At 40.1% G+C, this 27487-nt stretch overlaps 1 protein-coding gene and 1 long non-coding RNA gene across 2 annotated transcripts in view; one reads left to right on the top strand and one right to left on the bottom strand.

Moving 5' to 3' along the window:
* LOC134665340 (ecdysone receptor) overlaps positions 1 to 25761 on the top strand; it is a 44420-nt gene extending 18659 nt beyond the window's left edge. Inside the window, exons 2-7 of the mRNA XM_063522270.1 lie at positions 13452 to 13622; positions 14683 to 14975; positions 17692 to 17856; positions 19182 to 19340; positions 20746 to 20968; positions 21315 to 25761. Of these exons, the coding sequence (XP_063378340.1) occupies positions 13452 to 13622; positions 14683 to 14975; positions 17692 to 17856; positions 19182 to 19340; positions 20746 to 20968; positions 21315 to 21610 (1307 nt within the window). The 3' untranslated portion in view covers positions 21611 to 25761. The remainder of the gene's footprint in view (positions 1 to 13451; positions 13623 to 14682; positions 14976 to 17691; positions 17857 to 19181; positions 19341 to 20745; positions 20969 to 21314) is intronic.
* LOC134665344 (uncharacterized) overlaps positions 1 to 27487 on the bottom strand; it is a 444966-nt gene that overhangs the window by 144608 nt on the left and 272871 nt on the right. The gene's annotated exons all lie outside the window — the stretch shown is intronic.

The raw sequence follows: 27487 nt of genomic DNA, 5'->3' as shown, positions 1-27487 counted from the left end.
ACCGATTATTACCAGCCACATACCCTGGCCTTTCACCGACATTTGTAGGGTTAAACCGGGGTTGTTAAACCCATATCGCACTTAGGTTTGATCGATCGTTACGTGATTTAAGGGTGAAGGCTGGCGTCTTTTATAATTTGATAAAGTAACAGTTGATACTATAACCTTACATTTTCACATAAAGGGTAGGCAAATTTTGATGTCAGTAGTGGTAGTACATAGTAGTATTAATTACTTCATAAACGCCTTCCCTACATACTTAACAGCCTGCCCTCTGACATCAGACAGGAAGTCAATAAAGTAAAATTTGGTAAAAAGCTGCGTAGTTACCTAGTAAATCACATTTAGTAATTGTTGAGCATTATTAGTAATAACAGATGTAAACTTTAATGTAATATAAGAGAGTAGAGACTGCACGATCCCACAGTCAAACCGTATAAACTGTTTTGTGGGACATTGTATCTGTATAAGCTGTATACTTCTATGTTAATAAATAAATAAATAATAATAATAATTGCACACAACACAGGTTTACATAATATTTACCGAAATAAAGGTACTAAGGCGAACTTATCCCTGTAAGAGATCTCTTCCTGCTCTCTTCTTTGATAATATCGCTGTATCATTTAACTCAAATAAACACACGTTCCAGTATTTTTAGCTTAAAATACCCCTATTCCAACAACAATGAAAAAATAACACTGCAATCTCAACCACAATAGCCCTCATTTAGCGCGCCTATACAAGCACACATGTTTACGACCTATCCTGCACGCGCTCTGGCACTAAATTAACCCACCCGACGCTCGAGCGACCATGATCTTCCACAAATCAGTTTATTTTCCATTCACTCCCTTTGTGTGCGTCGCTTATCATCATAAAGTCCACTTGCACGTACACCACGGACACCTTTTATAACAAAGCTGTAATAAATGCCACTGACTGTGACAACTTTTATAAAACGATTTAATGTTGACGTGACGCTATAGAAAGTGGGACAAGAGCTGTATTAAGCATTTACAGGCATGAAGCTAACAGATTATACGGGCGATTCTCACTAAAATGGACACCTTTTATAACAAAGCTGTAACAAATGCCACGGACTGTGACAACTTTTATAAAACGATTTAATGTTGACGTGACGCTATAGAAAGTGGGACAAGCGTATTAAGTATTTACAGGCATGAAGCTAACAGATTATACGGGCGATTCTCACTAAAATAGAATAGGGTTTTAATCCCTGACTGTAATCAAATTCTGATAGTATGATTTTTAACCTTTTGAATGCCACACCGCACGCGGCGCGTGATCGTGAACCTTGTTGGAATGCACAAATGAATGACGTCTTTGGTGGTCAAAAGGTTAAATCGATTCGTCAGATATGTTTTCAGCGAAAGTAAAGCGGTTGAAACCCCACTACACTTCCATAACCCTTTCAGACAAAAGAAAATGTGTTTAGCTTTTTTGCTGTCTTCAGTTAACTTCTATGGAAGGTACAACAATACAACATTGATTCAGGCTACTACCTGTTATTATATTATAATAGTTGGAAGCGCGGGGCGGAGGTAATAAGTTAAAAGACCTTCGTTTAAGTCCATTTATAATGTCAATGTCGGCAGTGACAAGGAAATCAATGACCCCAGTGACATTTGAAATTATCGACGTCGATGTGTCTGTTAATAATTTTTTTTTCTAATTTATTTAGAACACAAACAGTCACATAACACAAATGGATTTGTATAGTACAATGTAGTGTACTTAAAATACTTAAGAAAATAGACCTGGAGGTTCATTATGAAGTAAAAAAATGTTAACGTACTTACATAATAACCGCAGAATGATACGATGAATTCACGTGAATTACCTATTAAATATGAATTGAATGCGATTCTCATAACACGATCAGCATTCTTATTTTAAACAATATATCTAAACGGCTTACTTTAACGTTTAATTAGTACTTATTGCGATATACGATTGCTGAGAGATAGTAATAATGGGGTCACGAATGACTCAATGAGCGGATAAATGATCACAACAGCACATTATTACGAGTACGTCATCGTTTTAACTGGCAGATTGATGGCAGCCAGTAACAGTCGGATTTGTCTTCATTAGTTTCATCATATGTATTTAAAATACAAGCAGCCGCTACACGCTTACGCATATTCATTTTGAAAAACTGAAAAGAGAAATAAGCTGTTTTGACTTATTATTATTAACAATATAAGTGGTGGTAATTGCTATAACTGTTGCAAATGTTAGGTATCTACGTCAAACGGTCTCTGAGAAAAATGCATTTAACTGGTTTGCAAGACCGAAGCGATCCCATCCCATTTCCGCGAACTAACTTGTGTGCGGAACACTAAAAATGAAAAACTCAACCAACAGCCACAGACCTTCACTATTTTGCAGATACGTGTCAAAATTCCAGAAACGTTTAATTTGCTATAAAAAAAAAGATTTTAATGAAATGAACGATGTTTATAGCTCATTCATTGAAGCATGGCTCCCAGCAGACCATGATTGAAGCTGGCAGTCCCCACCGGCAGCACTGAGGGCCTACCGCGAACCACGTTCGAGGTGTTGTCTCTCTGTTCCACCTATAAGATCGTACATAAGTGTGACATGGAGACAACACGTCGAACGCGGTAGGCCCTCTGTATCGCACGTGGACCGAAATACGCGTCGTCCCGAACTGTGTCATGGGCTCGCGTATAAAGGTCGGCCCTGCGTCCTGTGGTTACTCAACCGTCTGCGATTCACTGCAATTGGGGATAAATAACGCGGGGAATATGGTGTGCGAGCGGGACATAGCTATAATATGTACCTACAATATGTACATGCATAGCTAGCGCTGTCTCGCTTCGGAACAACGGACCGGTATGAGGATCCGCATTAGTGTGATAGATAACCGCATGAAGGTTAAGTAATCGATTTTTTTTATATTAAGGTAATGTGTCTTAACTCTTACCCTTTAGTTTAGGGTGCCCCTTAAGTAATCGGCTGTTGAGTATTTGGTAGTTAATGATTTATTAGGTCTTCATCGCTATGATAAGCGGGGTACATAGGTACACCATTTTGTTACCATGTAAAAAATTCTAGGTATGTCATGTGACTCGTTTTGTATAAAATGCAGAAAAAACTGGCTAATTTAAGAAATTCATAATACAACCCTTTCCAACTTAACTAAGGATAAAAATTATTCATCTACAAAATTAAGAAGCACTTTTCAATCAGGAAGGCTAAAATTAATTAACTTCCAAGTTAAAGAGCTTAAAAGTTTGAAACTTGCACAATTTCTTATTGTTTCCATTCGAAACGATATTTTCATTATAATTACTTACTTACTTTAAATGTCGAATTACTTAAAATGCATAAAGCAATTTTATATTTAATGTATGTAATTTGGTTTTCTGGTTTTAGTCCATTTGCAGGGACGCCCTTATTACCGGCCACTCTCTCCACTACATTTTAAACGGGTTTTTGACCGATAAATGCTTAAATAACACATTTGCGAAACTTTCCGGACTTAAGTCTTTACTTTGTAATATAATTTAGCAATTCCCTAAAGTATTCTTAAGACTCTTAAGAGCATTTTAATTTTGCTAATTTCAACTGCTTAATAACAGCAGATTATCGAACTGACGCCGCTTACTCGAGTTTGAAAAGCAAGGAAAATCTGCCGTGTTCGAGCGTTTTTACATTGTCAGAATGTCAGATCCGATATGGGGGATACGACCATAAAGAAATAAAATGTAAAAAAAAAATCTTTTATATCAATTAATTAAAAAAATGTATGATGTTCAAAATAAGCGTTAATGTAATAAAAGGTCTTGATGATTTCCGACATCCGATATCGGATTGGAAAATGTGAAAACCGTTTTACTCTTAACTCTATGTTTGTTCAAAAGGTAGTCAATTTGAATAAAAACATATTAGGCTAATAGTCTAGTTTCGCGGCATACGCCTTACAAAGTGTTTATCCAACAACACAAATTACATTTTAACATCGGTTTGGTATGAGCACAGACAAAACATCCTCCAGACTGAGCATAGTCGCGCTAACCCCTCTGCCACGCATACGGTAATTTAACTCCATGTTCGAGTCGAAAGTGTCTTTGTGTGACGTCCGTGTCTTTGAACTGACCAATCACGGCACGGGACTTCGCTCACCTCTTCCCGCGCAACTCCGCATTTTTGGCATCATCGGTTGCATGAAATAATTGGTCTAAACTCGGTCTAGAGGATTCCTAGTCTATGGGTATGAGTGATACAGCAAGTTTTTTCTCGTACTCGGATGTCGTTTGTTTTTTGCTCGTTACTGCGATCTGGTCACGGAGAGGCCCCGCGGTATGACCACTTCGTCCACACTTCTTGTGTATTTACTATTTTTTATTAGGTACTAACCGCAATAAGCTTTGCCTCTTGATGTTCGATGTTATCAATTGATTTTAAACCTTATCGTGAGTGTGACAGAAGTCGTTTTGTAATTTATGTTCCTTGCTCAATTCATCACCGCGAATGAAGTAACTATGGGTGTGGTCACATGCAGTAGGTTTACAGTTTCGATCCGATGAGGACAGTAGGTAAAACCGAGCACTGACTTCATAGTTGTAGGTGAAGCGATCACTCAATTCAAGTAATAATCAATCTAATCAGAGCGTATGACGCCGAATAAATCAAAAACAAAGCATTCTTCGGGCGATAACATTTTGTCGTCGACTTATCTGCCCTGATACCCGGTCAGCGACCCGGCGCCCGCCGTTGTCACTGCACTACAGACCTAAAAACAAATAAAAATAATTAACCCTTTTAATACCTGATAAGCAATATAATGCCCTGTTGCCTATGAAATAAATCACAATTTTAATTGCGCTTCGAACTTTGTCCTATGATAAGTTTAATGTCGATTAATATTCTTTTAACTGGAACGTGGCACTGGCGTTAGTAAATACATATTCAACATAGTCTGGTGTCAAATAGATCAATAAGCCTAAATTGAAGGCTATATTTTTGGCACGTGTATTAAGGTTTTTTCCATTATATTTCTCATTAATCATTATATTCTAGTGATACGTTCTTAGGTATATTGTTAAAATCGTACGAATGTTTATGGAACAAACTTGACATATGTCTGTTAAATATAGCGGTTTACAGTTTACATAGGTATTACTAGGTAAGTAAATGAGCTGTGTCTGTAGCGTAATATCCATAACTAAGGCAATTGTCACGTCGCCGCTTTAGTTAATATTACCAACCTTATATGCACGAAGGCCAAGATAGACTCGGCGAGAAGCGAGCATGAATGAAATCGATATTTATGTACTTGTATGTACTGTACTAGGTCTTAGAAGGACGTAGAAACAAATATTATTTCAAAATATAATGGTTAGGGATTAACAATGTGACAAAACAGAACAAACGCAAACTTATAGCCAAGATTACCCAAAAAAGTTGATTGAATAAGACAAAAGTTTATTGAAACAAGAGTTCGTCCGTGTTAGGGGGGTCTGCTAGCAGACAGACAACCCCTCTGTGTAGGAAGTTAAAAATAGTATGTTACAATACAATCGGCGCGCCAGTTAATTTACTTTCCAACAACTTTCGTACAAGTCGTAGGTATCGTTGTAATCTCAGAGAAATTAAAGATTCCGATTTCATAACAGCAAATGTTGTAATGTTTAGCCACCGTCATTGTTATTTCAGGGCGTTCTCGACCTACATTACCCGGCCCGCGTTGTGCCGAATTATCCTTGTTTACTGGACCTTTTTCCTGGAACCCGGTGTTAATGACCTACATAGGTTAGTCCGAACAACAGACTTGTTTACGTAGCTTTCAGGCTAGGTTTTTTCCTATGACTTTGACTACATTTTGCCTACATAAGGTTAAATTCTGGGTCAAATACTTTTATTAGAATGAGTAAACGATATGGGACTCGCCTATGGACTTGTTTTTACTTTATCTTTATCATCTTAAAGCCTTTTACTTCTTACAAGTTGTATGATAAAAGAAAAAGGTAGTTATCCAAATCGTTAACTTTTGTAATGTCCACAGAAAATACGCAGATTTACCCGAACCTTTTTGACCCTTTGCAATGACGTAAGAAATTAGCTTCAACTTCCTATAAAATATTCTCTGATCGAAATGAAAATATTTAAAATTGTAATCGCCACAATGGTGGCTAGACTGCCAAATTTACTTCTATTAATGTTTCCAAATATGATAGAAGTAAACATGACAGTCTATTAGCCACGCAAATATTGAACCCCCGGAATTCGGGCCGAAATATTGAAATATTCATTGCATTTTATAAAGGATTAATTTTAGATATCTTCTAGTTGTATACGATAAGTTGTATCAGATAAGTACTTCAGTTTATTCCTCTTGTTAAACCATTCTTTACAATATCAGCCTGTAATTTGCATAATAAATAAGTACCTACATACATGATGACGACTAAGGCTTCTCTGATGCGTGACATTCAGTCGATTTAATAGCTTACAGCGTAATAGGCTAGAGACTGAGGGAATTAAAGACCTAGCAACGATCGGCAATTGTTTCTTAATCTGCTACAATAAAAAACATCATGGCCTCTACTTTCGTTTTAGATACAATGTCAGTTTCTATTTTACAGTCTACTTTTAAGATATTATTTCAGATTGTAAGGCGGCATTTCCATTGGCATCGGTGCTATTATTTGATTCCCGCACTTCTCTCATTAACTCAGTGAAAAGCCTTACAGCTTGTTCTAATGTGACAAGTAAATATTACATACATCGTCAAGGTATGACCGTGCCAGTGTGATGGATATTTTTCCATTCCATTCCATCATAAGCTTGGCAGACGTTACAACACTTCAATGCCAGAAAAATCAGCATTTGCCTACTCGTATATATCCGCTGTCTTATTTCGATGCGCGTTATGCTATAAATATAAATCGTCCTTTACAACGAAAATAACCGTTGTCTAATAGAGTAAGCGTTATTTGCTATAGATTACAACTAGAGATGTCACGAATATTCGGCAACTATTCGGTATTCGGCCTATTCGGCCACTTTGCCGAATATTCGGTATTCGATCGAATGTTGCCTACTATTCGGCCGAATACCGAATATCTATTGCACCTACCTAAAAATAAAAAAATCACAAAAAAATAACCTTATAATAAACTAGGTATATTTAATATTTAAAATGTATTCTTGGAAAGTGGTTAAATACGAAGCCACGTTTTTGAGTATTTGTTGATTCCAAAATATTTTATTTTTATCATGGGTCTGATTTGATTGACTCTAACTACATTCATTAATTCTGTTCAACATAAAAATATATCTTAGCAAACGTTGTGCTTTGTTGAAGAACAGTTTTCATAATAATTGTGGCTCTAAATGTTCGCGTGTCATGTCGAATATTCGGTCGCCGAATATTCGGTATTCGGCCGAGAGCGGGGGCCGAATATTCGGTATTCGGCCAAATTCACTATTCGGGGCATCTCTAATTACAACCTAGTGGTTCCGCACGTGACTTATAGTTATGCTGCACCGCCGGCCTAGTATCATAATTCGCTTTTAATATGTTATCAGCCGTACAGGATCGTTGACCTGAGATCGAATTAGTCTCAAGTCATAGTACTACGGCCTCGTTACAGCGTCACACCTTGGCCCACTTGTGGTATTTTTCGTAGAATCGGGCCAATGAATCGCCCGCTTAAGCGGAATAATATTGAAATCAGTTTAGAAGTAAATCCACGGTAATTGGAACTAGGTTAATGAGACAATCGCGAATGTAGTGCGTTCAGAATTGCTGCAGTCGCACTTTCAATTCTTGACTCATACGTTTATTTAGTTCATCTATTTAGGTAGTATATAAGGTTATTTTTGACGAAGTATACGTAAGGACGTGTTAGTTAAGACGAATTTGTATATGCTCTTTTAAATTAAGTCGACCGTACGCATTACCTGATGCTAACTCTACAGATTTTTTCCGCTCTGTTTTTTAAAAGTACAACGCAAACTTCAACCAACATATATTCGTAATTCATATACTAAATATCTATACGGCAAAATTGCAAAACAAAAAAAATGTAACATGATCCTACTTATTTTTGCATCTGCAATGCTCTGCTCTGCTATTTTTCTACACAAAAATGCCATAAAACCAGATGTTTTCCCGAGTCAGGAATTTATATCGAGTCAACTAGGTCAGTGAAACTAAACCAGTGCTATTTCCATTACGCGTTCTACTTTCCAATTCACCTTTATTTCGCGAAGGTCCGCGGACGGGGGCAAGGTCACTGTGATAGCTTTACTTAACTCTAGGCAGTGGGGAGACACCTCCTGACTTCGGGCAAACTCGGCTCCGTTCGGCTCAGCATTGCTCCGAGCAAATTATTAGGGTTGGCACCACTTGACGTCCTTTTGCGTGCACGACCAGAGATAAGATACCTAATTAATTTTTGACAACCTTAAATAGCCGAAAGGGATAGTGCCATACATTAGAAAGGGGCAGCATGATTCGACCCTGAATCGCTGTCAAACTTCGGTTTGTAGGAAATGTCCTTTCTGTACTGTAGTACTATTATTTATTCTGTGCTCTAGGACATCTAGTACTAGAATAGATTGTGCTAGGCTTAATAGGCTTTAATTGAGATTTATGTAAGCTGCTGTTGACTACATTGAGCTCAATTCATTGTTTTCTATTAGAATAGAAACACTAAATATAGACATTGGTTTTCTGCATGTAGTGATCGTGTTTTAAAGAATTTGATTTGATTTATAGAATTGAGCTTTTTTTTCTCTATAAGTACTTATATAATAAGATTGATAAGCATTTTGTTACCATTCTAAAATTTGTTCCTTAATTATTACTTGTTAAATTAACTTTTGCATAGAACATTAGATACTTACCTAAAATGTAGCAAAATTAAATCAAAACAAAGTTTTCTGACGTCAGTTGCGAAGAGTTTCTTGACATTAAATTAAAAAGTTATAATATCAGGTACGATTTTAACTTTCTATCCTATCAGAATAACATGGAACAGAACTTAACGGACTCTTAAGAACCATCTGTACGATAATTAATTTAAAAGCATGTTTTAAGTTATCTTTCTTCGTTAAAAGCCCCGCTCGAAACTTGCAGTGGTAAGGAACCCTGCTGTACTTATTCTAATTATATCTCCCCCGGTTTTCTATTTACCTAACCATTCCCATGTTTACTCGAAAAGGCGGGCGTGGGTTCACCACGACTGCTCACTAAATTAGGGGGCAGACAGAGACAAAGCACGCTTTCGTCTATTAAAACACCATGGGTAAAAGAGAGGCGTGCATGCTAGTATTGACCAATAAAAAAATCTGTTGGGGTTCCTATGCATAACACTGAAGCATCATATGTTTACGTTTGTTATATTAAGTGATCGAACCGCTTTCTATTTTACTTGAGCGAGGAATCCCAAGAATTCTTGGTCGTCTTTGATAGTCCCGTCACGAATCACAGCTTAAGTTCTGGAGAGGTTTAATGGAGACACGCTGATGTAACTAACTGCTTTATGCTATCTCCTAATTCCTTCATTAAAATGGAAGAAGAAAGTTCGAATATAAAACCCCACCACGACTTAAATAACATTCAGGCCTATTCGGATTTCGAGATAATCACAAGATCTAGAGACGATTTAGAGATCAACTAGATCTACATTAGATATCGACTAGATGTGACTTGGATATCTAAGTCATAACTTGTCGAAATCGTTCAAGAGGACCTCCAGAATCGCGGAAACGTCAAATTTGACACATCTATCTTACAAATATCTTTAAATTATCCATATCGTAACTTGTTGAAGTCTAGTATAAATCTAATTCATTTTCCGAATCGAGCCGTTTATCATTTGAAGCCCTTGTAGAGCCCATGACTGGAATATTAGGTGGCAATAGCCTAATTTAAATTTACGGCACGAAGCAATAAACATATAAATCGATGGTTTAAGCACGATTCCTAACTAAGTAGCTAGCTAATCCGTTTGTGCTCTTGATTTATTATTATATTGTTACTAGATGTGTACTAAATACTACTAAATATCTAGTTTCCAATTATCTATACCGCCTTTAACCTATTCGCCGCCACGTCAATGAAGTAATAAAGTGTCGTCAACGCCATGTCAAAAATTGCATGACCAAAACCACGACTTGAGATGAAGTCGTGGCGTGTGAGGCACGAAATGTACTGACTTTATATCAAGTCAATGGCGGCGAAAAGATTAACGTAGTGCATTTTTTTGTAGTTCGGGAATAGACCGCCCACTATGTCCGGACACGCCACGCCGGCATTTGCCGGATGTAAACACTTTCACGTGCTGCATCCGCGCTCCTAAGAGATCCCTCCGACCACCACGCTTCCCGATCACTATACGAAAACAGTTTCCACGATAGCGTGCGAGAAAATGGCCATTTTCACCTCGCGATTTCTATTTCAATCCAATTTTCCCGGCGTAGAGAAACCGATCGCTCCAGTTGCGCGGCACCGGCCCACATCTCTTGCTAGAAAGTATCGTAGAAAGTAAGAACGCGAGCCGAACTCCGCCCAGCCGATGCATCTTACGTGCACTTTTTTCTGCAGTTTTTCCCTGTCCATTGTGCATCAGCGGGTGGACAGCTATCGGTATGTAGCTCGATTTTCACAATCATTAATTAGATCGAGATCTCTGTCATTATGTGTAAAATAAAAACTTAATTAATGTATGTTTTCGAACAAGATAAAAGTCTTGCACGCAAGGAAAGTTTTACTTTTACAATCGATGTCCCCGATTACAGCTCACGTGGTCGCTAGGCTCACTTTCGCCACACCCGAATTTGAATTACGTGTGCTATGTGCAGAAACGTTGTGCAATATTTTGGGCAACTTTCACTATTCGCTGACGCGACCCGCCTGCGAAATGGTTGCGTTGTCTGTCGGTCACAGTAGAAAGTTTCGCGTATTGTTTAATCGAATTCTGCCTACGTGCCTCACAGAGCGGCTTACGTTCCCATTATAAAACATGGCGTCGTGTTTTAATGGGTACTTAATTCCGATAGAATTGTGGTTTAAAGAAGTAAGTAAATCGAGCAAAAAGGCGAGTCGCGTGAGAGGAAAAACGAGTTATTATTAGTATATAGTTGGTAGAGAATCGCGAGCTTGCTTCGAGCTCTGAGCTATCATAAATAATGTGGCTGCGCGGTAAGCGCGGCGCGGAGAAGCGAGCGGGGGGAGGGGGCCTAAGAGTCAAGGCCGCACGCTGCCCCCGGTCGTCGCTCGCGCCCCACTTGCCGCTCGTTCGCGCCTCTCGCTCGAGGACCCGACCGTGGCCGAACGCCGCCGACGCGCCACGAACTAGACCTTCCATCCGATGCCCGAGCGCAACACACTGAACAGCTGAGGCATAACATAACACACTGACTCGGTCATCCGTGCATTCAACTTTTGATTAGCTTTCTTTTTCACGAACACTGATTTGATAAAACATTTTTGTTATCGGGTTACCATGATACGGACTAGTATACATACAAATACCACGTAATTTACTTAATTATTGGTAACTATTTTAATCTTGAACGAAACTGACAATAACCCACTACAACTTATTTAATATCTGATTAATTTGTTATTAATATTTCAGGCCAGGTGCGTTATTTAGCTCTGATGCTATATATTTAAAAACTATTGAAGAGGTATATCGAACTAACAGCTTATAACATATTTATTTACTAAATCGCCCAAATTAGAACATAATATAGCTCACAGAATCTAATTATCATTCGGACCGGACAGGTTGGCTGGCCCAAACCAGTTGGTCTTGTCTCCTATACTTTCACCGGACGGCCCTCCTCGATTGCGTCATTGTCCACGAAAATATGATTTAACGTTCGCAATCCGTAATCGCTTCTCGAAGGAGGACGACGACCGCTCTTATCTATTATAATATTATTAATAAACAATAAAAACCTACCAAGTCGCCAACGCGATCAGCGCGATTGATCTCTTGACTTTGACCAGTAGCTATTGATAAAGAGAGTCGTGAAATTCAACCTGACCTCGATAATTGACAGTGGATCTGATCTGAGATTGTGCAAACGAACGTGACTAGCTTTTTCCTCATATTTTAAAGTTTACAAGAAATCACCATTCTACGAAGGAACCAGGGAGAGATAAAGGTATCGTTGATTGTGAATTTGAACTTATGGGGCTGTTTAGAAATTTAAGAATCCCAAGTTTTTTATTACGGAGACAAAAGCCAAGAAGTGCATTCAAAATTTTGCTTGACTTATATTTGAACTCATAGATTCCATATACCTACCCCAAACCCCACCCATCGATAGGTACCTATTGGAAATTATCTCCGACAAAAGCATGACTATACCTAGTATTGTGAGCAGGTCAGTGCAGAAGGTAGGCGTAAGCACTCATCACTCAAATAACGATAAACGCCGCACTTGACCTCTTTATTGAGGTATGTATTTTTATCGCTGAACAAACAAGTCTGCCTTCCATTTAAATTATCTAAAGACGCATTCATAAAAAAGCAATTCCATTAGCGCTAGAACAGTCTTTAATGTCTGAGCAAAGAGCAAACTTAACATGACTGTAGTCTAGCAATCAGTTTTCGTCGACTGTGGGAGTGAATGTTATGAGATCGGTATGAAGAACCGAGACAGCCGTGGCCTCGGAGCTCGGATCCCACGTGGAACTAGTTTTTTGGCGGCGGCCATTTCTGGCCGTTGCGCAAGCAGGTACGGCAACCGGCCACCGACCCGAGACGTCTAATGGACACAATAAAAAAGCAAATAAAACTAATGGGACAACAGGCTTAAATTGACCCCTCCCTCTTAAATGTGCTTATTGTCCCGTCGGCTGTTTGATCATCTCCTTTTTTCCTTTTGTTTACGTTACGAAATTACATGGGACACCCACGCATTCAAGACAATTTTTTATGCTACCCCTTTTAAGTTTCCTCGTTTTGTTTTTGATCGGTAACTGAATCTTATTTAGGGAGTGGCCAAGGCTTAAGAATCTCGTTAGTTTGCGTCTGCTTACTTTATAAGGAGTTCCGATTGCCGGGTGACAATTGCCATTACATTTCCATCACCCAACTCTTCTATGTCTTGAATACATAAATGGTCGTACTCCCTTATTGCTATGCGTAGCATGGTCCTAGCCAGCTTTTGTTTGGACAGGAAACGACTGCCGAAAATCACTTACGCGCAATTCGCCTCACAAACATCTTCGGCGAAAGAACATCGCCCCGCATGTAAAAATGAAAAATAAACGATCTTCACTCGCCCGCCGACTCGACAAATGGTTCATGAAATGTATGCAAATTTTATAGCGTCCGATTTGAGATGCCGCTGGGCCACCGGACTCGTTCGAATCTTTCTGCGCAGTTGCAGCGTAAACAAAATTAACATTCCTTAATAAATTGTTGCAGGTCGCGAGGAGTTGTCGCCTGCGTCCAGTATAAACGGGTGCAGTACAGATGGCGATGCGCGAAGGCAGAAAAAGGGCCCGGCGCCGCGGCAGCAGGAAGAACTATGCTTGGTTTGCGGAGACAGAGCCTCCGGATACCACTACAATGCGCTCACGTGTGAAGGGTGTAAAGGTAAGACAACAAGCGTACGTAACCTAAAATGGTACGCCAAGTATCCTTACGTAGGTGTGACCTTCATTACTGCCCCTGTTGCTAGCTAGACGTCCTTGCCCTGGTCGCCCACGATCGTGCCAATTCAGTGGTGAATTGGCGCATTATGTCGAGGTGGATGCGCGTGCATTTTGTATTCATATAGTCGAGACGAGACGTCACAATGGCTGTCTGCAGCACGTCTGCCTCCTGATTCACTGACGCTATCGTCCATCGGCGCCAGCGTACAACCAACCCTCGACGATTTCATCTGATATAAACAAGCTATGAAGCAACTACATCTTTAAATATGACTAGCATTACTAATTACTTCCAATTGACACTATTAAGCGCTATTTCGGTCGTAAAATTCAATAGAGACAGACATAAAGCCAAACCTTGTTTTAAACCGGATAAAATTTGTATGAAAATCACGTTGGAGTCTCCATATTGCACGTAGCAATAAGATTGCTTCCAAAAGCAGAGCCGAGCGGCTGTCAATGAACCTTGCCTTTCAGTCAACCTTGCGTATTTGTGTCTAAGCACCAATACATTATCTTATCGCGAACACAATAGGTACGTTAGCAAAAAAATACTGTCATGTCATATCATATCATTAAACTCACCGTTATGTTAGACAAAGAGAATAAAACAATAGTTAACATATATTTTTTACGCCATTTTTGTGTCAGTAGTCGAGCTTTGGATATGTCGTGGTTGAAACTGCACACCAGCATTTTGAAGCAGAGTTAAAAAAAAAACTGCAAAAAGGCTGAAGTCAAGAAGGTTGTTCTTAGAGATTCCGAAATTTTATGTTTTTGAGATTCGCTAGACTTGAGACATGTATAGGTATATATTGGGTAAATGTATAGTAATGTAAATGGGCATAGTCAGCAACTCATGATAGTCATGATAAAATAATTAAATCCATTAAATAAAGTCGTATGTACATAGTAACAAGTTCTAGCCTATGACCAGGCTAGAACTTGTTACTTCCAGTTCTTTACACCAAGAAAATGACGATACATTCGCAACGTTCCAGGTTTCTTCAGGCGGAGTGTCACCAAAAACGCTGTATACATTTGCAAATTCGGTCACTCGTGTGAAATGGACATGTATATGCGACGGAAATGCCAAGAGTGTCGTCTAAAGAAGTGCCTAGGAGTCGGCATGAGGCCCGAGTGCGTGGTGCCCGAGAACCAGTGCGCGATAAAAAGGAAAGAGAAGAAGGCGCAGAGGGAGAAGGACAAACTGCCGGTCAGTACGACGACGGTCGACGATCACATGCCGCCCATTATGCAGTGTGATCCGCCGCCGCCAGAGGCAGCTAGAATTGTAAGTATCTCGTATCTTTATTATCAAAACCAGGGCTCGCGGTCGTGTCCGTGATTCGTGAACCCGTAGCCGTGCGCCCGGTTTCGTGAATCACGGCAACGGTTTTCTGGTCCGTTCCGCACGTGACATTCGGTTACGTGAAATTAGGGTACGTGAATCCGTGTAGATCCGTGTAGGCGTGATCACGGCTTCACGTATCTTAAGAACACGCCGGTTCGGTCCGCCCGCGACGTTGAGTGAAGATAGATACGATGCGGTCTCCAAGAGTTAGTCCTTATTTATTTTTCTCCCGGGCGTGTCGAACCTACGAGACGTGCGATAAGTATTCAACGGAACCGAGCCCGAAGCTCACGCAGGTACGGGCTACGTATCATGGCGTGTCACGGCGTGTCACGTGAATCCGGACGCGAACGCAGGTACGAGGTACGTACCTTGCCGTGTTCGTGAAATTCGTGATCTTAGTACCGCCGGGCTTAAGAACCCGTAGCTACGGATCGGCGTGTATCACGGATATCAGGAGCCCTAATCAAAACCGATACAGTGGCGTACCGTGAACTGATCTAGCTGTGGGCGAAGTCGCATCTGCGAGGTCCTTTTCTTTCACTGTGCACGAAGGGGCCTCGCGCGAGGCCCGAGGCCCGCCTTGGGGCGCGAGGCCGTGGGCGACGGCCCACTTCGCCCACGCCTAGCTACGCCACTGCACCGACATATCTAATAGAACGCTAGTCGTACAACGGATGACGCTTTCTGTGTGTGGGTTTTCGATATCAAAATCGGTTTAAAAACAATTGAAAGCGGTTTAGCAAACAATTAACGGCCCTAGTGAACTCATGACATAGAATCACATATAGTCACAGAAAGTTACACGTTTAGCGAAGACAACTCTGGAAAACGATATCTCTTAAAAGCAAATCATACAGATGTCGATCGTTTTCGTAACGTTTCATATTGTAAATTTTATATTAATTTAAAAACTTTTTCCAGAGCTTTTACAAATACAAACACTACTCATACAATGGTATTAGATAGGATACAATACGCGATACATACGACGTCTGTTTAGATATAACTCCGTGATTAAACACAAAGGGGTCACTTAAACCGCGCTGGAGATTAACTGATCTTCAACCCTGATAAATCAACACAAGTCGGCCTTACGTACCGAAATGGAAGATCAGATTTCATTTTCTGAGATCATGTGGCCGCCTGAATATAACAACTATATCATATATCTTTATATTCATATTGATATAATCGAATTTACTTAGATATTCTGTTTTTTTGCTGACGATATTTTAGACATTTTTAAATTCAATTTGGAATGCAAATTGCATGCGGAGGCTACGTGAAACTTTAATTATTTATATGTTTACATACCTTTCAACAAATACTTATGTATGTTGACCCTACATTTGACTTTGAATTCAGAGTTTCATTTTATAATCGGTAATGTAATACATATACCGGGTGTGGCCTGTAACACGAGCAAATAATTAAAACATAGATTGTACTCCTCAACCGGTGACGCATTTGTTCAACAACTTTTAAAAATTACGAAGTATTTAGACTCCCTATTTTTCATACAAAATAAATATTATCTTCAATGGACGCCATCGCCACGACATATCATTGTGATTGACGTTGCTTGTCACGCCTTAAACATAACAAAATTCACAATACATTGCGTCTTAGAATAAACTTTAAAGTGTATTAAAAATCAAACCACAAGTTATTTTTAAAAGTCGCTGATCAAATGTTGGTCAATATGAGGAGTACAGCCTACAGTTTAATTTTTTGCTCATATTACAGGCCACACCCGGTATAAAATACAGATTACATATATCAAAGAAAATTACCAAATTGCGAATTGCGAATAGCTCATATATTTTGCAAACGTTTATTTCCCATATCTAATCGATTAATTATAACTTGAAATTTTACATATCATAAATACAAGGCTTCCACAAAACCTGATTCTCGATTGCCCAGTATATTTCCTTTAGATAATCTGACTTGTGGAATACCACATTTTAAGACACACAGAGACACATTTTAAAGTCTTTGCACTTTTTAAAACCTTGAAGATATAGTTTAGGCAACTCTTGTATCTGTTCGGAAGAAAATCGGACTTTTTTTTCTCCTTGACTTAATAATTATAGTAATTAACCAATATTCCAAAGAATGGGGCGAGTATAAGTATTCCGATGCACCGCCACTGAAATAAAATATTAAGATATATGACTTAAGACTAATAAGTTACCTAGACTATGAAAGAAATTATAGCGTTATTCATAGATAATAAACGCGCTACAATCCTCAATTAGCAATTAATAAATTTCTATTATTTTGACTTAGAAAGAGAGTCATGCCACGCTAATTTTTCATGCCAAATGCTATGTCAAGTATGGAACTTATATGTAGAGATATGTATGCATTTTGCTGCCAAGTTTATGCAAAGTTAGCGTGGCCAGAGTGTAAAACATAATTTAACTAATTGATGCCTTTAAACCTGACACCCAGAAGCACTGGAACGCTTATTTACACAATAAAAGATCAAAATAGATTTTGGAATTATGTACAAAAAAATGTACACAGGGACTTTTTGAGGTTAGGTTTTATGAATAAGGAGGTTAGAGTAGATTTAAGAAGAATTACCGTTTCCATCAGAAGCGCTAACCAACCAAATGTTTCCTACGTGAAGCTGGAATGTTTGCAGCACGAAGTGGTGCCGCGGTTCCTGTCGGACAAGCTCCTGGAGCAGAACCGGCTGAAGAACATCCCCCCGCTCACCCCCAACCAGCAGTTCCTCATCGCCAGGCTCGTGTGGTACCAGGACGGGTACGAGCAGCCTTCTGAAGAGGATCTCAAGAGGGTTACGCAGGTACGGAACATCTTTAGTAGATATGGCGAGAATCTATGTTAGTCTCAAGAGAGTCAGTGCTCCTGGAGTAGAACCGGCTCAAGAACATCCCCCCGCTCACCCCCAACCAGCAGTTCCTCATCGCCAGGCTCGTGTGGTACCAGGACGGGTACGAGCAGCCTTCTGAAGAGGATCTCAAGAGGGTTATGCAGGTACGGAACATCTTTAGTAGATATGGCGAGAATCTATGTTAGTCTCAAGAGAGTCAGTGCTCCTGGAGTAGAACCGGCTCAAGAACATCCCCCCGCTCACCCCCAACCAGCAGTTCCTCATCGCCAGGCTCGTGTGGTACCAGGACGGGTACGAGCAGCCTTCTGAAGAGGATCTCAAGAGGGTTACACAGGTACGGAACATCTTTAGTAGATATGGCGCGAAATGAAAGATGATAGTCTTAAGAGAGTCACGCCCGATTCTAATAAAGCTAATTCTGCGTCTGTTCTGGTCCAGAAATATCACAGCGAACAGCTGGCAATTCATAACCATAACCGTTTCATAACAAGAAATTAAAATCAGAGTCGAGCTCCATGTTGTATTAAGACTAAATTAAATGGCCTAAGTCATAAAATGTCAATTGAAAAAGTAGACTGTAATAATGTAATCAGATCCAGTTGTGTACGTCAATCTCATATGCCACAGAAATAAATAATCGCGGAAATATTTAAGTAATCTTAATAAATAGCTTGCCCTTGCCAAATGAAAGGATCGCGATGTAATATTTTTTCTACATAATTCAGTTAGAATTTGTCTGTGGCCGGAGTCATTTGGGGTTTTCTTAGAACACAAATTTTTCCTTTAATTTCCGGACGCCTATTTTGGTACCACAAGTACAAAGCGTAATATCCGCAAACGCCAAATTCACGGAATAATCTGTTAATTACATCCTCAAAGAGAGATGTTAATAACTTGGACTTGGCAGCTACCAAATTGCTTGAAGATATTTATAATTGGAAAGATTTTTGCGCAATTACCTAAAATAATTCGCATCGCTAACGTCACACCGTCATTTACTATACTATTTCATATGGTAAAATTATACATTTTATGTATAAAATTAAATATTTACCTACTAGTTATTAACATAGTTTAAGGCTGAAAAGACGACTGCACTCTTTGGGTGTTGGATTGCAACTAAATCAGTAAGACACTCATTACTATTACGCGATTACGTCCGATTTTCCCGAAAAACGAAGGTCATTCTGAGAGTTAACGGACTGTAAATATGTTTTTGACGTCGGCTGTACATTTTAAATATGTAGAGAATAATTAAAATACCAATGTGTTGACAGACGTGGCAGCAAGCAGACGACGAAGAGGAAGAGAATGACGCGCCGTTCCGACAGATCACCGAGATGACGATCCTCACCGTTCAGCTCATTGTGGAGTTCGCCAAGGGCCTCCCGGGCTTCGCCAAGATCTCGCAGCCTGATCAAATCACGCTGTTAAAGGTAAGCTGGAAGATAGATTTGTTAAAATATCTATCGTATTTGTTTAAATAAAGGCGCGATTTCGGACGGGGAGCGTTTTATATGTAAAAGCCGCGCGTCCCGCTCAGGCGCCGCCCGCAAAAGGCGCCTGTGTGACGGAGCCTTTAGCCTTCACTAAAATAAAAAAAATATACATTACATTTAAGTCATATCTAAGTACGTCATGTGCAGAAATTATCGAAAATTTATCATCTGAATCTGTTTATGAAGAAAACACACTATAAATCCTTGCTGCAAGAAAAAAAACTAAATATAGCTTGGCTTCATTTATAAACTGATTTAACATTTAAACTTGTTAAAAGACGCTATATATTTTATTTTATCGTTTTAAGATGCCTTTTTATGAATGATGTTTTAAATTCTGCAGATAGTTGTACCGAACACGCAAGTTTTGTTACATATAAAGTCGGCTTTTGACCATAAGGTCTTAATCGGCAAACTGCCACTATACACGCACATTGACCATATTATTAATTACGCTACAAACCATGACGTAATGTGCAAGGGCAAGGCTCCCTAGGAGAACCAACTAGTAATTAAGAATGTACCAAGCCAATTATCTACCTTGAACTGCGAGCGTGTCTTATATGAATTGCTTTAAATTATATATACAGAAATTGCCGAATGACGGTACGCTTTATGACGCGATGTTAAAAGCGTGTACACGACTACACGTGTATCTTATAGCAACCATAAAAGACCGACCACACGAAAGCTTGACGCAGCGGAGAGGCACGCAATGACGCGTCTTATACGTCGGATTTCTATTATACATTTTACCGTGTAAAGCTCCTGGTTTCCTAGCATAGCGGTGCCGTCATATAGCGGCCATCTCCATACAATATACTACACCATCCATATGTTTTGTATTGAGACGGCCGTTATATGACGGCACCGCTGTCCTACGAAAACAGAGCTTGCGTAGCTTCATCTTTAAAACTAGTGTGATTGAATCAAAACGTATAAGTGGCTCTAGACCGACCGCTTAAATGAGTCCTCGCCTGCGCGGTACGGGGGCGACGGGGTAGGACGACGTGCGGGCGGCGGGGAAGGTGCGGGCGCCGCTCGCCTGCCGCCCGCACCTTCCCCGCCACCCTTAGGGTCGGTTGCACCAAACTGTTCGTGTCGTTAAAGAGGTCGCTAAATTTTTATGTATGGAAAGTTTCATAGTAAAGCGCTGGGGCGCCCCGGCTGACGTTGATCAGTCTGTCAAATGTGGTTGGTGCAACTGGTCGTCACCCCGTCGTCCCCGCGAGGCGAGGCCTCATTTCAGCGGTCGGTCGATAGTATTAGGCGTGTCATGTTAGAGGCCGATCACCTGTGGACTGCTATGTAAAATTAATGTTAAAACCATTATTTTCCCCAGGCCTGTTCAAGCGAGGTGATGATGCTCCGAGTGGCGCGGCGATACGACGCGGCCACCGACAGCGTGCTATTCGCGAACAACCAGGCGTACACCCGGGACAACTACCGCAAGGCCGGCATGGCGTATGTCATCGAGGACCTACTCCACTTCTGCCGGTGCATGTACTCCATGCAGATGGACAACGTCCACTACGCGTTGCTTACGGCGGTCGTCATATTCTCAGGTAACTAGACGAGCGTTGAAAGCAAAACACGTGGACTTACTACAGAAAAGCTGGCATGTACGTCAGCGGTCTACTGCATTTTTTTCGGAGCATTTGTGCATTACGTGCTACTCACGAGTCACACGACGTTATTTAAGGAGGTAGACATGACTTGGAAGCGAAAACGTGAACTCTACTCATACTACTGTGGATTCCACAGTGTGGAATACTCGTAGTCCAACCTATCAAACAAGTCCATAAATTGTTCATTACTTTTTGTAACGTCAAGGCCTATAATAATTCAGCTAGCCATCTGCTACTTTAGCTATTATATTAAGACTGACCCCATATTTCGTTTCGTTTCCAGACCGGCCCGGGCTGGAGCAGCCACAACTAGTGGAGGAGATCCAGCGGTACTACCTGAACACGCTGCGCATGTACATCCTGAACCAGACGGGCGGGTCCCCGCGCACGTCCGTGGTGTACGGCAAGATCCTCTCCATCCTCTCCGAGCTGCGCACCCTCGGCACGCAGAACTCCAACATGTGCATCTCGCTGAAGCTCAAGAACAGGAAGCTGCCGCCGTTCCTCGAGGAGATCTGGGACGTGGCGGACGTGTCCACGACGCAGGCGGCGCCCGTCCTGGAGTCGTCGGCGCTCTAGCAACCCTCGCCACGCTCGCCGGCCGGCCGCGGCCTGCTGTAGCCTGCAGCCTGCTGCCTGTAGCCAGCCTGCGGCCGGCGAACACTCGGAGAGAACGCTCATAGACTGGCTAGTTTTAGTGAAGTGACACGGACACTTAGTCGGACGTGATGATTGTATTTATAAGGATTGTGCAAATTTTAACACTTAAGAAGGGCGCGAGCGCCCCATTTCGTACGTATTCGGTGACCGACGACGAACATGTGCGGGAGATTAGTGAATATATGTGTTGTTGAACGTTTGGAGAATATATATTTAGTGTTGATCGTTGGGCGGAGTCGTTCCGAGCCCGGGCGAGTCGGTCACTCGGATACGACTGTATGATAAGACTTCGTCAATAAGTACACCTCCTAAAATAATCATACGTACATACACTACGAGAGTTTATAGAGAAAAAAAGTAATATATGAAGAATGTTTCTATTGGATGAAAAGATAAATAATTATGTTTATTTACCAAAATTAACGATGCGTTGTTTGACCTTTTCGATCGATATATATCTGGACGGGCCCTCGGCCCGGTTGTATATAGTATACTGACGCATTATCGTGTCCGGTTTCGTTCCGATTCGAGTTCCGTTGTCCTGTCCCGCGTCCCCTACACGAGTAATTATAATTTATTGCTGTGATTACATTTATAACATGTTAAACTTACTTAGGCGAAAATAAGTGTGTCTTATTACATATATAAAATTCTACTGCCGTCGGTTGCTTTCTTAAAAGCATTAAGAGTCTCTCGTCTCTCTGTTTAGGTACTTTTGTAATAAATAACGATATACACTCGATTCATGTTCGCAGCGAGCACCGAGCTGCGAAGCTAGTCGCTTCCTACGGAGCCTAGACCACAGTACAACGTTCTCACTCGTAACACCTCAATAATTAGGAATAAAACATCATTATTATGTAGTATTTTCACTGCGATAAGCATTTTACAATTATTTTGCTTAAGGAAACTCTGTAGTGCCTAAAACTAAATAATGTGTCGTATTTATTTTAAATTTAGAATTATAGAGGCAGGTTTGGCTATCGATTCCCAGTTTTCTTAATTTTTTGTTTACTTAAGTACATAAATTATGTTCTACTTATTAGTTGACACATGGCGTTGCGTGCATGTATAAAGGCAGCTGTTATGTAGGTTCGAAATTGTATAGAAAGCATAGAAAGGTAGCGCCCTTAAATGTTCTCCAAAATAAATTATTACGTTCGCTTAGCTACGTTCCTTCACCACTAACACGAAAAAAGTACAAAATGGCAGCTTATTTAACATGTTAGTTTGAAAATAAGTGAACTTTTGGCCGAGCTTACTCTATGGGAACAATATAAGGTAGACGAGATATGTCGCAATGCACGCAGCGATACGTGAAGTACATACAACCTAACCTGCCTCTATACTGCGTATCTTTAGGTATTTAAATAAAAGTAAACAAATTCGTAAATTTTCGGGTAGTTATAACAGTTATTGATTAATCGGCCAAATACAAAACCGCCTGGATCCGTCACTTAACGACCTGACTTTAACGTACATTATTTGATCATGTAATGTTTTCATCTACCCCCAACTGGCTTAAGGAGCCATTTGAGGGTGGATTTTGTTTACTTTTATTTAAATAGCTAAAGATACAGACTATAGCTGAACTAATGTAACATCTGTACAGTCGTCACTTCACCGAAGCATGTTCTAAGTACTCGATCAACAAGATACTGCCCGTATTCTAGCTACATCCAAAAGAAATGCCTTATTTTGCGGTACCTGTAATGTGTACCTACATTGTTGATGAATGAAATCATAGTATATAGAGAATAAAAAAGTAATAGATCTCAATTACCCATAAGCGTTGTTCATACTTTAGGCATTTTCTCGTCGTTTTCTGGGCATTCTTATTTTTATCAGAGGGGCAAGCATGGTCGCTTTTGTTTCCCACATAAAGTGTGTCCCACTATAGTTACTACAAAAGTGAGAAGGACGAATGCTTTAAGTCTGACATGAATGCGATCATGCTATAATAATCGTTTAGTGCAGGTTTTTGGTAGCTGAATGTATACATGTTATTTGAATACAGTGTCCGTCTTTAACATGTTTGCAAGTGTTAGTATAGTTCGATTTCATTCATAATGTTCACATAACATTCATATCATCGTCGAACACCAAACAACATAACGAGTACATAATGCGTTATAATAATGTTAGTGTCTCTAGATGTGTGGATTGTGTCTTCTTTACTAATGAGTATGCCACTGTGTCGTGAGTCTACATTACACGTATGCCTGGGATTTTGGAAAAGCATTTCTAATATACGTACGAGTATGATATGAAGTTGCATGACGATCGGGCTTGCACCGCGGGCCATGCGCTAGTCGCTTCCATTCGATTTCTCTTCTAGTAGTAGGCGATTCCTAAAGGCCCCTGTACACAATGGGCCAGCGCCGACCAAAGGACGCAGCCATGCGGTAGAATGAGCTGGCAAATGCTCCCTCTAACGCATAAATGCGTCCCTCAGACTGGCCCACGCTGGCCCATTATGTACAGGGGCCTTAATAATAACGAAGCACAAATGTTTATTGGAGTGTCTTATGTGTCTATAAGGCGTAATTGATAACAACACACTGCCATTGTAATCGTATGTTGGTGCGGTATTGTATGCGTGAGTTCATTAGCAGGTTTTCTATTGGATTTTCAGTTGTTGTGAAATGTTATATAAAAGACAGTCTTTGACTACCTTTACGCTATACGATGCCTTATGAAGGCGCGGGCGGGTCGCCGCATCTCCAGTCTAGATGCAGCCTGAGAGTCTACCGCGAAAATCGTATATCGAAGGCCGCTTTCCCACTGACGTCCAATTTTTTGCGGGATCCCGTTTTAGTGGTATAGATGCTAATATAGTAACTTTCACACGAGGATTCTGTTTGCGGGATCCTGCATGCATACTACTTACAGAAAACTGGATCCTGCAAAAAACTGGACGTCAGTGGGAAACAGCTTGAAGCTTCGTTATCTGCCTCTCTATAGCTCGAATATGCAATATTGATAGAGGCAGATAACGAAATTTAGATTTTCTCGGTAGGCCCTCTTGAGGTGAAGCGACGGCTCGCCCTCGAGCTCGAGTTTGTGACAAATATAACTGCCATTCGTTAAGTAATAGTTATACATACATGGTTCGATTCGACGCGTAGTCACATAACTGATAGCTTCGTAGTTTGCGGCTTCGTCGGTGCACAGCCGGTCGTATTTGATACATATTATTCGATTTCTAAATTGTAATAGATTTATTAAGTATGTAATAATGTTACATGAAAAGTAATAAGTAATGAAATACCCTAATATAATTTGTGTCTTAGCTGGTAAAAAAATATAAGTATGAAAATAAGTTTGTATCGCTTATTGGGATAATAATGTGAAAGTGAGACGAAACACAAGCATGGATACATTTCGAGCGACAAAGTCGCACCAAGTACAGTACCTATAAAGTGTTAAACGCGCCCATGGACGATGTCCGCTTACCATCAGACGGATCGTATACCTGTTTGCCACCATGGTGGTTACAGTGCAGGGGGTAGGTTGGGAGACGAGGACGATAAGACTGGGCGAGGGAGCAGGATGTATAATTCAACCTGTTGCACTTCATTGCCTTTCTGGATCTATTTAGTTTGACAGTAAATATGTATGAGTAGGTATCAGTGACCAAGCTTGGCACATCCAGTCTATTACAAAGTGAGGACTATAGTGTTGGGGAGTCTACGTCGTTTCCATTGAAATGTTGTACATAGGTACCTTTAGATTCTATCGTCATATGTTTGACATATGTTTAATTTTATTCATCTAAGAAAGTACAGATGGCTGTTGTTATTTTTATATAATTTGGGTAGAAGTATATTTTTTGTAAATGACCTCTGTATTTATCTTTTGTAAGCTTTGTAAGCCATAGGGACTTAGATAAGTGAACGAGCTACGAACATTGTGATTGCAAATTTTTTTAATTTGTATCCACGGCGATATTTTTGTTCTACGTGAATAATTATAATTTCCAATTCGACGGATTTTTTGCTTAATAATTTTTGTTACTTCAGAGTGCAATATGTACAAATATTTACATATTAAATATAATGTACAGTCAATTTTTAGTTTTAATGTGTCAACGCAATATCGCTGAGCATTCTTGAATGCCACGGGCCGCATAATAAACTACCTATCACAAGTGGGTGCGACGTGCAACTCTCAATGTTGTGTTTGTCTAATACTTAAGTGATTAATTTTATATAGATGGACTAGGTGATCTTTGTATTTAAATTTGCTAATTTTTGGTAGCAGATTAGATTTGTTTACTTGTATAAGATGAATAATGTACATTTTGAATTGATTTTAAAGTGATTTAGTTGTTATTTAGTAACGAATTGTCTTCTTAGGTGTAACTGGCTGCCTTGTGGACGGGCTCGAGTCCACTGATACCAGTGTGATTGTGCAATGTCGTTTAGAACAATTGGGTACTACCAGCAACACACTTGGCCGACCGTTATTAAAACTTACCTCCTTGGTTTAAGAATGGTCAGTTGACTGTGTCGACGATGGTACCTCGGCCGGCGGACGCGGTCGACCAATAGCGGAATAGCTGAGTAACAACTCGGCCTACCCTGACAAAAGTGCGTCCTCGCGCGACTGCGCCCGCTCGCCGCAGCTAAGGGCCTCCCCACATCTAGCGTCTTTCGAGCGTCGGCGTCTACAACTATGGCCGCTGCTCGACGCAACTGCGCAGCGACGTCATTTTCCATAGCGCTGACCAGACGCCGACGCTCGAAAGACGCTAGATGTGGGGGGCCCTAAGGCCACTCTTCAACACACTAGTGCCACGTCGAACGATATGTGAAGGCTGATAGTAAACGATAAGGGCCCATTCCGTGTTCATCGAAACACAATTTCGTATTTTATTTCGTATCTTACTGTCCGCAATAATTACTCTTTTCCTCGTTATTACTTCGCCTTAGTAATTGTTTACCCTCTGTTTTGTATGATTTAACCGAAGTGGTGGAGCGAATTAGATATAGGGAACAGACATGACGATATGTTAAATTTTAGAGAGTCAACTTTTATAAAAGATAATAACTACAAAACAAACCAAGAAAAGGTGTGTACAAAATGAGGAAATTTGTATGAAACATTGTTATGCGAATAAACTTACACCTCAAGATAAATATATTAAAAATTATAAAAAATATTCTAGTCTTTTATTTACTCCTTTACATGTTAGGTATAGAAAAAATATTTGAGTAAAACCAAACTTTTTGAAACATGCCTAATCTTAGTATTGGTTAGTCATTTATTAACGACGTAACGTAACGAATAATAGTTTGATAATTACGAGTTGTTGGTCATTTAAGTATGCCTCGTTATAGGTACACACACGTAGCAGTCATGTGAGAACAACATCTGCATGATTACGTATAGGTACATACCTATATTAAACAATTGAATTAAAAAAAATCGAGATAGGTTTTTAATTTGTAACGTAGGTAGTAAAAGCAAAAGTTTTAGTTTCTAGTTCATTTTATAACAAAATCATCTGAGTACACCAACGTAGGTATAGGCATGGTACCTATAGGTATAATTTTATATCGATGTGCCCAAGAAACTTTCGAATTTGTATAAGTACCTACCTATAAAAGTTAGCAAAAATATATCGTCACCGCGTTGCATAACAGGATGACAACGACAGTGCATAGGTACAGATATAGCACATCACATCATGCTGCATCGCGCGACCTACCTAACACACTCACTGCTAAGGTGTGTTCGGTATCGTTTTGGGTCGTCCCATTCGTTTTTCGTTAAGTTCTTAAATTAGTCCTA

The sequence above is a fragment of the Cydia fagiglandana genome, chromosome 6, assembly GCF_963556715.1.
Source record: "Cydia fagiglandana chromosome 6, ilCydFagi1.1, whole genome shotgun sequence".
Lineage (NCBI taxonomy): Eukaryota > Metazoa > Arthropoda > Insecta > Lepidoptera > Tortricidae > Cydia > Cydia fagiglandana.
This window is presented reverse-complemented; position numbering and strand designations above follow the sequence as displayed.